The sequence below is a fragment of the Gossypium hirsutum genome, chromosome D05 (assembly GCF_007990345.1).
Source record: "Gossypium hirsutum isolate 1008001.06 chromosome D05, Gossypium_hirsutum_v2.1, whole genome shotgun sequence".
Taxonomy (NCBI): domain Eukaryota; kingdom Viridiplantae; phylum Streptophyta; class Magnoliopsida; order Malvales; family Malvaceae; genus Gossypium; species Gossypium hirsutum.
The window spans coordinates 55,268,775-55,282,789 of record NC_053441.1 but is presented as its reverse complement, the minus strand read 5'-3'; the positions used below and the strand labels follow the sequence as shown (position 1 = coordinate 55,282,789).

Here is a 14,015-nt window from a genome sequence, read left to right as displayed (position 1 = left end):
AATTTTAACAGAATTTTATAAAGATTTAATATGATGAAACAATTTAATAATATAAATACTACAAAATGTGAAATATAATTTAATAATATAAATAGTAGATATAAATAAAATTATTACTATTTAAGTTTAGAGATTTATTTGGATGATTTTTTATTTTGGGGTAAAATATGAAAGTAAAAGTTTGGGGGAAAATAAAAAATTTTAGGGTGAGGAGTAAAATTTTGGGCAGAAAGTAGATGAGGGGAAAATATTTAAAAAAAATTGGGGGGGGATAGGTTTAGGGTAGATGGGGGTGAGAAGGGAGGGGAGTAAAGGTTTTTTTTGGGAAAAGTGGGAGGGTGTAAAAGTATTGGGGCAAAGTAAAAAGGTTTTAGATTTTGAGGTAAAAATATAAAATATTATAGTTTGATATTCGGTTTATTTGAATTATTTGAGTTATTCGAATTCGAAAATTAAACTGGATTTGAACTCGAAATTCGAGTTGATTTGAATAACTCGATTAACTCGATTCGTTTAACTCAAAATTCAGATTTTTTTTTCAATTTTTTCAAGTTGAATCGAGTTTTACTCACCCTTAATTAACAGTGATTTTTGTTAACAAAATGACCTAAGTGATTTTTTGTCACTTAGAGCTCAATTGGGTTTTTTTTTTTCGTAAGGTTCAACTCTTTTTTTTTTAATTTCACCAAAAGCTTTTTAGACCATTTTGCCTTTATTCTAATCTTGTTCTTTTTATTACGTTTATTTGTGAATTTCAACCCTTTATTTTATGAAAATTAAAAAAAATTAATAAATTTACTTTAATTTATATTATGAACCGAGAACATCATTAAATTTTTGGTAACCACCTGAATTGACTAATATTTGTTAATTTGTTATATACAAATTATTCAGCAGTTAATTTTTACTAATTTTTTAAATATAATTTATTGAATTATTGATTCTCAAATTAGTAATTTAACAATATTATTTAACTACATTAATTTTACAATTTTCATAAAACATAAAATGAACATTTTAAAATGAATATTAATGGATGGAAGTTACCAAATTTACTAATGAATGATGATGAAATTTAAAATAAGAATTTTGGCCTCAATTTTTTTTAAAAATAAGTCTTTGTTTTTTTTTTTGCACTCAATTAGGTACTTGAACTGTCAAAATGTATAAAAAAAACCCTCAAACTTAAAAAAAGAAGAAGTAATTAAGCCCTTTTTTAATTTTATATTTTATGAAAATTGACTAATATCTTTTTACGATTTATATATATTCTATTTTTAGTAAATTTTAAATATTTTTATTACAGCTTAATAATTTTTATAATTTTTATTGATTTTAATTTTTTTATAATATTTTTGTCATATGTGACGTAATGGTTGTGACACGGAATGACTTTAATTGAAAAAAAGGGAAAATTAACTTTAATGGTCAATTGTTAAAGGGTCGTTTTGATGCATTTTGGCAATTGAGTACAAAAAAATAGGAGCTTAATTGCTTTTTTTTTGAAAAATTTTAAGGATCTTTTTGATGTATTTTGTCAATTTGAGTATCCAATTGAGTGCAAAAAGAAAGCAGGGACTTAATTGCTTTTTTCTAAAAGTTTTGAAGTTTTTTTATGTATTTTGATAATTCAAGTACTAGTAAAAAAAAGCAGGAGTTTAATTACTTTTTTTGAAAAAAATTTAGAATCTTTTTAAAGCATTTTAGAAATTTAATTGTAAAAAAAATTAATTGCTTTTTACACAAAAAATTTTATTTTGTTAAACTTTCTTGCGACCCGCCGCATCAGGTTATGAATTGAAAGACCACAGAGATATAGCCGCGTATAAACCGTCCCATCAATTTGGTCCGTACATTAGCCCCGTGATCAGAGTGACAACCATGTGCTATACGTATACGCGGCGAACACTGATTGGCGACTCTGCTGTCATGCAGCCAGCCGGTTTCTGTGGCGCGCGGGTCCCATTTTTTATTTTTATTTTGTGCTTTTGACAGAATTTTTGCCGTTTTGTTTCTTTCACTTTTTTAAATTCTGAGTTGGATACAACGTGTTACGTTGGGTCACCAAATCAATTTTATATACTAAATTGTTAAACTAATTTTTAATATTTTAACTACAAAATTTAAGTGGCAGCAGTATACTTTGACTTAAAGCTACTATTCCAGTAAACATCTCACTACAATATTTTTTTACCTCAATTTATTAAAAAATAATTTTATAAAATTTAAAGACATAATATTAAAATTTTGTCCTTTTATCCCTAACTTTTTGAGTTAAATTTAATTTTGAACAATTTAAAAAATAATAAAATTATTTTCTAATAGAAATGTTAATTAAAAATAAATATTAATAACATTGTAACATAAATTTGTTTAGCTACAAGCCCACTAAACTTAGCTTTTATATGTATATAATTGGCAGAGAGAATACAAATTTTTAGAATCAAACTTAAACTCTAGTGCCTATAACATAATGCTTTTAAAGTTATTTTTTTTGTTGAATAAAGTTATTTTTTATATCATCCACCAATACTGTTGTAAAAATTGGAAGCAAATTTTAGAATAAACAAAAGGAATCAGATTTTTCTTTTAAAAAAATAGTGTCAGCCAAATATTGATTTTTTATAATACACACGAACAATTGTAAATTTGAATTATAAGAAAAGAAAATAAACTATTTCTACAGACGTGAATGGATTAATTGGCCATTAAACCCCTCCATGTTTTAGCTTTCCAATAAAAAAATTCCCGCTTTTTAAATTTACAATTATAATCCTCTTTATTTATAAAGAAGCATTAAATACCAATAGGTCCTCTTTTAAAATGGTTCTTTTTAAGTTTTTATTTTGATTAATAAATTAAACCAACCTTTCTTTTAATGTGAATAATATTTAATACAAAAAATTAAACTTTATTGTTAAATGCAATCTTCAATTATTATTACTATACTTATAAATCTTCCTTTTAATTTTAATAAAATTACTATATACTTTTAAACTGAATCTGCAATGATCTTTAACTTTAATAATAGGACGAAGCCAGAACTATTTTTTAGTGGTTGAATGAAATTATAATTTTTTATAGTCTATATTTTTATAATTTTTAAAGGATTAAATTAAATTTTTATAATTTTAGAGGGGGTTAAATTGCAATTTTATCTTTACTAATTTAAAATTTTAAAAAATTTTAAAAAATCTAAACAGTAATTTTCTATTTTAGGGGGCCGGGGCCCTTGCCATCCCCTAGATTCGCCTCTATTAATGATTTTCTAGACGTAACTTTAATAAAATTAAATACTAGAGTGGACTAAAATATAATAAACTATAATACAATTAAAACTTAAATCTATAAAATACTATTTTTATAAAATTTATTTGGCCCGTGTATTGCACGAGTAAGAAAATTAGTGTGGACTAAAACATTGAGTTTTTAACAAAGTAATCAAAGCTTAGGTTACAAACTTTGGTTTAAATCTAAAATTTTCACTATTTTAACTTGGGAGAGATCTATTGATACCGATATAAAATTAATATGGTTACAAATTTAGTATTTTTTATCATATCATTCTAATTGATTTGAAATTTTAAATGCATGGCAAATACAATTATATTAATAAATTCAACTGCTAAAATTATTAAAATATCAATAATAAAAAATATTATGAGAAAATGTAAAACTTTATTAATTTTCTACAGGTATAAGTTAATTCATTCGATTACATCCTAATTACTAGGAATGATATCGATATTCAGTAGTAAAATTTTAATTTAAGCCCTTTATAGTTTATAAAATTTTAAATTAATAATAGTAAAATTGTAATTTACCTCCCAAAATGATAAAAAAAATTAATTTAACCATTTAAAAATTATGAAGATATAGACTATTAAAATGATAAAATTATATTTTTATTATCGTAAAAATATATAATTTGATTCCGCTAAAAAAAAATCAGACTCCACACCGCAGCGACATTTATGTTGTTTTATTAAAAAAAATATCATTATATATCTTTAAAAAAATAATCTTACGCAGTCCTTATCAAAATCATTATAATTATTGAAAATACACTTTCTAATCATACAATATGTCCATTTGATACTCACTCTGTTAAACAATTCTAATAAATGCTGGCTCCCTTGTTATTTAACCTTCAAGGAGAGCGTTGTTGTATATAAGCATGGATTATTTAATGGCCATTTTTTCTTCGCTAAATTTGAATACAATTCTTGCATATTCCTTTTCTAAACTTAACTTTCCATATATATATATATTTATGTTTTCGTGCTGTGTGCAACCACATGTTGTGTTTCTTCTTTCTCTGTGTTCATGGTATTTAAAAAAAAAAAAAATCTTCCATCTTTTCCACTCCTTCACGCTCTGATTAACGACACGCGTCATCGACAAGGAAAACGAAAGGGGAAAAAGATTAGATTTTCTTGCACTTTCTCAGGAATCAAACAGCACCTTGTACTCTTCTTTTCTCCACCCCAACACAAAAGTTCGCATTTTTTAAAACTCAAACTGTCTGAATCATTAAATCTTTCCAACCCCACTTTTTCTATTTTCCTTTTTTTTTTCTTCACATTACATGATTGTTTGTCTGGCTTAAGATCAGCAAAACCATGACCGTTAATTCGGGCGACCGGAAAGAAATCATCTTGAAGATTGATGACAGAAGCAATGACGGTGGTACTCCTGTTTCCGGCGGAGCAGTCACCGCCGCCGATGGAGGTAAGATTTGGAGAGAGTCTAGCTATGATTTTTGGAACGACAATGAGAAAATCGAAGGGAACTGGAATGAAGCGAATGTGAATATGAATGGTGCTGGCAGTAGTGGTAATAATAGTAATAGGGAAAGTGAAGGCTTTGATTTCATGCCAAGCAAACAGGCAGCCACCGAAGATCCACCATCGAAGTTGATCGGTCAGTTTTTGCATAAACAAAAAGCTTCAGGTGAGTTCTCATTGGATATGGATTTGGAAATGGAAGAACTTCAACAAGAACCACCTCATCACGGCGGTATTCTGCCTACAGTTGCCGAATCACCATCAACGGCACCGTCGCCTTCGGCGGCTGCTTTTCCCAGGGTGTCTTTTGAAAACAACCCTGTTAGAAGAAGACCAAGTAAAGGCTCACCATCTCCAAGAAAAGAAGAGAGTGATGGGGTTGTAAAGTGTAGCTCAAACTCTTCTTCTAAAAGAAGTGAAGGTCGTTCTTTTCAAAGGAAATCAAGCTTGTTAATAACCAAAACAAAGTCCAGGTTGATGGATCCTCCCACACCGGAAAAAGGGGAGCCAAAGTCAGCCAAATCTGGAGCAGGGAAGTCAAGACAGATAATGAGATCTGGGGTTCTAGGGAAAAGCATGGAGGAAGAAGAGGATGATCCATTGCTTGAAGAAGATTTGCCTGATGAGTACAAGAAAAATAAGTTAAGTGTTTTGGTTTTGCTTGAATGGTTAAGTTTGATTTTGATAATTGCTGGTTTAGTTTGTAGTCTTACAATTCCTTATTTAAGGAAGAAAAGTTTATGGAGCCTTATGTTGTGGAAATGGGAAGTTTTGGTATTGGTTTTGATATGTGGTAGGTTGGTTTCAGGGTGGATTATAAGGATAATTGTGTTTTTTATAGAGAGGAATTTTCTTTTGAGGAAAAGGGTATTGTATTTTGTTTATGGAGTGAGGAAACCGGTTAGAAATTGCTTGTGGTTAGGGTTGGTTTTGATTGCTTGGCATTACTTGTTTGATAAGAAAGTTCAAAAGGAAACAAAGAGTAAATTCCTTGGATATGTAACTAAAATTTTGGTTTGTCTATTGGTTGGTGTATTGTTGTGGCTGGTGAAGACCCTTTTGGTCAAGGTATTAGCATCATCTTTCCATGTGAGCACTTTTTTTGATCGAATCCAGGATTCCTTGTTCAATCAGTATGTGATCGAGACACTTTCGGGTCCTCCTTTGATCGAGATTCGAAGGGCGGAGGAGGAAGAAGAGAAGATTGCGAATGAAGTTATGAACTTACAGAAAGCTGGTGCTACCATTCCCCCTGGTCTCAAAACATCCACTGTTTCATCGCCCTATTCCGGGAAACAGACAGGGAGTGGACGAATCCAGAAAACTCCTCGAGGAAAAAGCCCTCTGCTTTCCCCTGCCTTTTCAGCAGGAAAGGGAGAGAAGGATGATAAGGGGATTACAATTGATCACTTGCACAAACTGAATACTAAAAATGTCTCTGCTTGGAACATGAAAAGGTTAGTGCACATAATCCGCCATGGAGCTCTTTCCACTTTAGATGAGCAGATCCATGATTCAGCTTTCGAAGACGAGTCTGCGAATCAAATTAGAAACGAATACGAGGCAAAAGCTGCAGCAAGGAAAATCTTCGAGAATGTTGCTAAGCCGGGATCCAGGTAAGTCCATGAATCTTATTTACCATGCAATATATTATGCATATATGTGGAGTGTGGTGTTTATCATTGAACTTTCAAGGGCTGCTAGTTTAGCCATGAAAGCTTATGGTTTGATCGTAAAACATGTTACAATCACTAAATTTGACCGATGAGTTGCAGGTTTTCATGTTATTAATTGTTTGGCTTGTGTTCTTATGAGCACATGAACCAATGAGGCTTTCTTATTGTCTTACCGCTAATAATGATCTTAGATTCATCTACTTGGAGGACATTGAACGTTTTCTGCAAGAAGATGAGGCCTTGAAGACTATGAGCCTCTTTGAAGAAGCATCTGAAAGCAAGAGAATTAGCAAGAAAGCCCTCAAGAATTGGGTGGTAAGAATTGGAGAAACCATGCTTTGCAGTATGATTTTACTTCTAACATAATAGAAAGTAGAACTTCATAGAAGTTGCAGGTAGAAGCTTAAGATTTACTTTGTAAAGCTGATGTATTTCAATCTTTTAGGTCAACGCATTTAGAGAACGAAGGGCACTTGCCTTGACACTGAATGATACCAAAACAGCTGTAAACAAGCTTCATCGGATGGTAAACGTTTTGGTCGGCATCATCATACTGGTTATATGGCTCCTCATACTCGAAATCGCCTCCAGCAAAGTCCTTGTTTTCATTAGCTCTCAACTGCTTCTAGTTGCATTCATATTTGGAAACACCTGCAAGACGATATTTGAAGCTATTATATTCTTGTTCGTTATGCACCCGTTTGATGTGGGTGACCGGTGTGATATCGATGGAATTCAGGTACTTTAACAACCACATGAACCCTTGTTTCTGTTTCTTCTCTTTTATCTTAATGTTCATTCAAATTGTCAGATGATCGTGGAGGAAATGAACATCTTGACTACTGTTTTCCTAAGATATGATAACCAGAAGATCATAATCCCCAACAGCGTCCTGGCTACTAAGGCCATACATAACTATTACCGTAGCCCTGACATGTTAGAGATAGTTGAATTCTGTATCCATGTGAAAACTCCTGCTGAAAAGATCGGTCTCATGAAGCAGAGGATAATGAGGTGAGTAGAAAAAAGAAGTCTTTGTAGTTAAAACATATTGCATTTTGCTGTTGCACGGTCACCGCAATAGTACATTGTATGAGCATATTGTCTAGTCGAGTATATTGTCCTTTGCGGCGAGCATTAGCACTAGGGAAATGCATTATACATGTCTGATTCGATTTGATCGTTTCTTACTGCAGCTACATTGAGCACAAGAGTGACCACTGGTATCAAGATACGATGATTATATTCAAGGAGCTTGAAGAGTTGAATCGAGTAAGGATAGCAATATGGGTGACACATAGAATGAACCACCAAGACATGGGAGAGAGGTATATAAGAAGGGCTCTCTTGATCGAAGAGCTAGTTAAGATTTTCAACGATTTGGATATTAAATACCGTCTGTACCCTATCAACATCAACGTCTGTAGCATGCCCCCCGCAACATCGGACCGACTTCCTCCGAATTGGAGTGGACCTGCCAGCTGAACAAAGTCTTTTTGGTATTGGATATGGTTTAGGCTACAGGGAGAGGATGTTTTCAATTAGATGATTAGATGCCAAATTAGTTATATATAGATAATTTGGATCCTTTTGGAAGATTGAACAAAGTCTGATTTGCTGGATGAGTCTTAATGCTCATGTTTTCTTTTCCGACTTAAATTGCTGTTGTTGAACCCGGTTTAGTCTTGTTGCATGTCTATATATATAAAGATATATTGGTTTTATTTTTTCTTATGATTGGGAGTCTGGGAGAGAAGAAAGGAAGAAAAAAGAACATTATGTGCTTATCTTCGTTTATACATTATTATATATTAATAATTTAATTTATATGTATCTTATCATATTTATATTATTATTATTATTTTTTGTTTTGTGTCGTATTTGTGTTGTATCTCAATTTGTATTATTCTGATTTCTAAGGCATCAAATTCTAAAAATTATTTTAGTTTGAAAATTATATATTTAAATTTTTTATTCTAAATGTTAACTCATGAATTGATTTATTATTCCGAACTGACCAATTATATAAAAAAGTTAAAAAAAGTTAATTTATTTTAAAATTATATATTTAAAATGCTCAATCCCAAATCCATTTGCATGTTGATTTAGGGTGTGTTTGATAAATTATATAAAATTTTTATTTTATTAAAAATGAAAAATTTTCAACATTTAATATTTTAAGAGTGTTTGGACGAAGAATTTCAAAACTTCTGAATTTTTAAAATTAGAATTTATCAATTCAAAATGCGAGGACTTGTAATTGCTTTGCTTGGATGAATATTTGATTTAGAAAAATGAAGTTATTTAAATTTTATAAATTAAAAATAAATAAAAATATGAATAATTATATTTAAAACAAATACTATAAAAACATGGATACAATTACATTTGTAAAATTTTATAAACAGTTTTAATAAAATAAATTTAAAATATATAGTTTTTTTCTACCAAAAAATAAAAATAAATCCCTCTTTCAAATTCCTCACCCAAACAAACTCTAAATATATTGCATAATCATTTTAATTTTTTATTTAATATAAAATTTTCAACTAAAAAAAATGTTGAATACTATAAGTAGGTAAATAGCTACTTATCACTTAAGGTAAAACTATTAAGTTGATTTTATTTTGTTAAAAAATTGAAATAAATGATCTTTAAAAAAAATTGAGATATTCAAATTGCTATATTTACCTTTATCCAAAACTATCCAAAATAATATAAAATATTATATTAATAATATTAAAATTAAAAATAAATAATCTTTTAAAAACAAATATTTATTTTTATCAAACAATATAACTATATTTAATACTTATATTTACTAATTTACCAAACATTTTGCACTTATAAAATTTATCACTACAAATACAATACTTAAATATGTTTAGTTTATCAAACACATCTACTTGTAAGTTTTTTATTATTGTTTAGTTTTAGATCATGTATTTAAAATGAGTATCCAAAAGCGTGAGAAAATGTTCCGACCTAGAGAGAATTCGGCACCAGAAGTTATTCAACATCATTCTTCTTCTTCGTTCAATTCTTTGGACAAGGCCACTAAAAAAGTTCATATGCGTAAAAATGATGTGGGGGAGGAAGATCATCTTATGGCTGTGGATGTAATTGGGATTTCTAATGGTATTGAAAAGCCTGCTAACTCACGAGTATCTTTCCAAGACATGTTGCTTGGTGCTTCGAGGGTACGGGATAGAGTATGATCGAACAGGATAATGATGACTTACAGCTTCTTGATAGAGATCGTTACTACTAGAACAAAGGATCGTTTACCCTCTATTCATTTCTCTGATAGGGTTCATCAAATCTTATATCAAGGTATGTCTCGTGCGGCTGTGGTTAAACTTTTAGGAAGGAAATAGGTTTCCAAACACTCTCGAATAAAATCTATCACCTCTGGAATCCAACGACCCCTGTTAAATTTATGGACTTGGAAAATGATTATTTCATGGAAGGACCTTGGATTATTTTTGGACAGCATTTAATGGTTAAACCATAGACGAAATCCTTCTCCACTTCCTAGCCATTCCCGTCCAACGTGGTTGCTTGGATTTGACTTTTGGGAATTCCTGGTTTTTTTGTATTGGCAGAGTATTTTAAAGAGCATCAGGGACACGATTGGGAAAGTCATAAAACTGGATGTTAACACCGGTAATGCGCAAAGGGGACGTTTTGTTCGTATGGCGATTTTTCTTGACCTTAACAATCCGTTGGTTTCTAAAATCAAATTTGATGGCTGTATTCAACACGTTAAATATGAGTCTCTTTAAAGATTCTTGCTCCTCTGTTCCCAACTGTGTTACAGCGTTAGGGGAAATGAACCAAGAAAATCTGATCTCAGATGAGAACAGGAAAGATTTGGATATATTTGGGCCATGGATGGTGGTTAATCGACGGAATAGTATACTTAGCCGAAAATCAGCAATCGGACGAGAAGAAAGGAAAGTAACGGGATCGATGGGATCTCGCTTTAACATTATCCATGATTTGAGGGATGGGAACTGAGCCATTAACAACGGGGAATCAATCCCCTTGATTTAGCAAAGTTGAAAGGAAGGGTCAACTCCCAAGGACAACGATGAACAAATTTGGGATTTTAGGGTTCCACTGTCAGTCAGGGGTTGGATCAGGCGTTGGGCCTGGTAGACCCAAACGCTGCTGGTTCCTCCAAAATGGTTAATGGGTCTTCCAAGCAAAGTGCCAAGGTTTCTGCTGGATCTTAAAGACAAGGGGTTTTGGGCCTTTTAGGATGGGTTCTAGGCTTAGTGGTTCCAAAAATTTCCAACGGGCTAACACTTTCATTTTTTTCGAATCAAACGCAACTCCTTATTTGTGCATAGCGGGTGAAGTTAATTCTAAAGAAACCCCCATTCTTATTTCGCATGATAATTCCAGTAGGGAATTAAATTTGTTAACCCAAGGCACTTTACGTATTTTAGTAGAAAAATCTGTTGTGACAACCTTGATTCCGAAATTTCATTCGGTCATTAAGTTTGTAGGAAATCGGGATCCCAATTCTCATTCTGTTGATATGAATTCGGCTGTATCCTTATCTTCTTTAAAAATTGGAAACCTTAAACGTTTTAAAAACGGGTCTTACAATCTTCGGGGTAAAGGCAACAAATTCAAGGTGAAGCATTCAGTCATGATTCTGTTGCTGAAGCTATGACAAAATTCGTCGACAGGATCAATTTAGAAGGCTTGATTGCGGAGGAAAATAACTTCTAGGGGGTAACTCTAGGTTCTAATTAAACCACTACCTTAGATGTTTAAGGTGGGTCTGTTGATGTTGGCTCTCTCTTTATGATTTGTTAGATGTTACCAAGTATTTTTGTATAGAACTGTCAAGGATGTGCATCACCTAAGTTTGTTAGGGTGGTTAGAGATTACTTTGCTGAATTTAATGTTGATGTTGCGGTATTTCTTGAAACTCGAGTCAGTGGTTCGAAGGCAAATAGAACATTTCTAAAGTTGGCTTGGATTATTCTCACAGAATTGAAGCTAAAGGCTATGCTGGGGGTTTATGTATTTGTTGGAGAAATACTATTCAGATCCAAATTATTCTTAATGATTCACAGTTTATTCTTTGTCAACTGGGGAAATAGGGGGATCCAGAAGTATTTTAGTGACCTTTGTTTATGGTTATCCGAACAAACAAAAACGTAAGACTTTATGGGACCGTTTGGATCATATTGCTCATTCCATTTTCGAGCCGTGGGTTTTGTTGGGGGATTTCGGTTCAATGTTGTCTCCGGATGAAAAGAGGGGTGATCGTCCTATATTTTTTGGGTGCAAGTTATTTCAGAACTTTTTCCTTAGTAATGGGTTGATGGATCTTGAGTTTATAGGTCTACAGTTCACGTGGAAAACAGGGGATATCTTTGAAAGATTAGACTGAGCAATTGGTAATAGTGAATGGTGTCAACTTTATTCTGGTGCTCGTCTTAAATCTAATCACAGACCTATTTACTTTCTTTTTGTGTCCCCAGTCAAAATGTTTAACCGAGAGCTTTTCAGTTTCTAGCATCTTGGGTTTCTCATCTGGATTTTAACAAATTCGTCTGTGATATTTGGAGACATGATACTAATATTGCCAGTAATATCACTTCTCTTACTACAAGCCTTAAAAAGTGGAATTTTGATGTTTTCGGCCACATTATTAGAAGGAAAAGGACGATTGCCTATCGTATTGGTAAAGTTCAAGCTGCTTTAGATTGTATATGTTCTAGGTACCTTCTGAATCTTGAATCGAAGTTACATTTAGAATATGAAAAGATTCTTGATGAGGAGGAATTAGTTTGGAAACAGAAATCGAGGATGGATGGAGTCCATTTTGGGGATCGTAATACAAAGCTTTTCCATAATAAAGCTCTTATAAGGTAGAATTCTAATAAAAAATTTGCCTTGAAAATTGGGGATAACTGGTGTTATGATAATGAGAGCTTGCATGATGAAGCGGTTCATTTTTTCTCTTCTCTCCCTGATGGTTTTCACGCTCTCTTTTACTAGAGTTAGTGGGATACAGTCGAATTGGATGTTTATTCTTGGGTTCGTGATGTTTTTTGAGTAAGATTCCCATCTCTTTTGTTAATAGCACACTCTTGGTTCTCATACTGAAGCTTAGGAATCTTTCTTCTTTCTCCTATTTTCAGCCAATAAGTCTTTACAACGTCTTGTATAAGGTTGTAACAAAAATCATTGCCAATTAGTTCAGACATATTTTTCCATCCCTAATTGCTCAAAATCAAGTGAGTTTTGTGGCTAGAAGATAGATTACGAACAATATTATCATTGCCTAGGAAATTGTACATTTCATGTAGACAAAGAAAGGTAAGAAATCATGGATGGCTATAAAGGTGGATTTTGAAAAAGCTTATGACAGAATTCGTTGGGAATTTATTGAAGACACTTTCGTTGATGTTTGTTTTGCTTCGGCCTTTGTTAAAGTCATCATGGGCTGTATTTCTTCAATTTCAATGCAAATTATGTGGAATGGTAGTATTTCTTCTGGCTTTATTCCTAAGAGGGGTATTAGGCAAGGATGCCTTTTATCTCCGTACATCTTCATTCTCTGCATAGAGAGATTAGGCCAATTAATTCATAGAGAAGTTGCCGAAAAATCTTGGAAACCTGTCGTACTGGGTAAGGATGGTCCGCCCATTTCACACCTTTTCTTTATGGACAGCTTATTTCTATTTGCTGAAGCTGAGGTTGATCAGGCGCATAGAATCAAGAAAGCTCTATTCAGGACATAGAGTTAATGACCAGAAAACTCCTGTTTATTTCTCTAAAAATATTGATGCTGCCAACGCTGCAAGTATATGCAATATCCTTGGATTTCATTTTTCGGATGATGTGGGTACCTACTTGAGTTTGCCTCTATTCCATAAAAGAGTCACAAAGAATACTTTCAGTTTTGTTGTTGATAAAGTTAGACGCAAACCTGATAATTGGAATGTGAAATCGCTTTCTATGGTAGGAAGGATTACTCTAGCTCGATGAGTTTTGTTATTGATTCCCAACTATTTCATGCAAATTGTCAAGATCCCTCTTGGTATCTGTGCAGATATTGAAAAAATTTCAAGGGCTTTTATTTAGGGGAGTACAATTTCTAACAAAAAGGTATCTTTAGTGAATTGGAAGGATTGTTGCCAACTTCTATCTAACAAAGGGATTGGACTTAATTGCCTCAAAGAGCAGAATGAATCATTCATACTCAAGTTGGGTTTTAATCTCATTCCAAACAAGAACACGTTATGGGTGAAAGTCCTTTGTGTCAAATACAACATTTCTAGGATTATCCCAGAGGACATATCCAGTAGTAGTTGTTCGTTCATTTGGAGATCGCTTATAAAGGTTTGGCCTCTGCTTCATCAAAGTCTTCTTTGATCTGTTGGTGATGGTTCGCTTGTGAAATTCTGGACTGAAAATTGGCTTGTAGATCTAGGTCCTCTTCTTAATTAATGTCGATACCTTTCATTCATTGATAGTTTTATAACCTTAAATGAGGTTGTTTCTTCGGGTGGAGACTAGAATT

The 14,015-nt window shown here is 32.4% G+C and overlaps 1 protein-coding gene across 1 annotated transcript; it reads left to right on the top strand.

The window, feature by feature from the left end:
- The first annotated feature begins 4,157 nt into the window (after nt 1-4,157).
- LOC107904032 (mechanosensitive ion channel protein 6) lies at nt 4,158-8,290 on the top strand. The gene is made up of 5 exons (XM_041092203.1): nt 4,158-6,403; nt 6,655-6,778; nt 6,909-7,202; nt 7,275-7,477; nt 7,660-8,290. Exons 1-5 carry the CDS (start codon nt 4,623-4,625, stop codon nt 7,946-7,948), a joined length of 2,691 nt encoding a protein of 896 aa, XP_040948137.1. The 5' UTR covers nt 4,158-4,622; the 3' UTR covers nt 7,949-8,290.
- The last annotated feature ends 5,725 nt before the right edge of the window (nt 8,291-14,015 follow it).

Coding starts and splice junctions, on each gene's coding strand:
- LOC107904032 (XM_041092203.1), top strand. CDS start 4,623: ATGACCGTTAATTCGGGCGACCGGAAAGAAATCATCTTGAAGATTGAT. Junction 6,779..6,908: donor AAGCCCTCAAGAATTGGGTG/GTAAGAATTGGA, acceptor TCAATCTTTTAG/GTCAACGCATTTAGAGAACG. Junction 7,203..7,274: donor GTGATATCGATGGAATTCAG/GTACTTTAACAA, acceptor TCAAATTGTCAG/ATGATCGTGGAGGAAATGAA.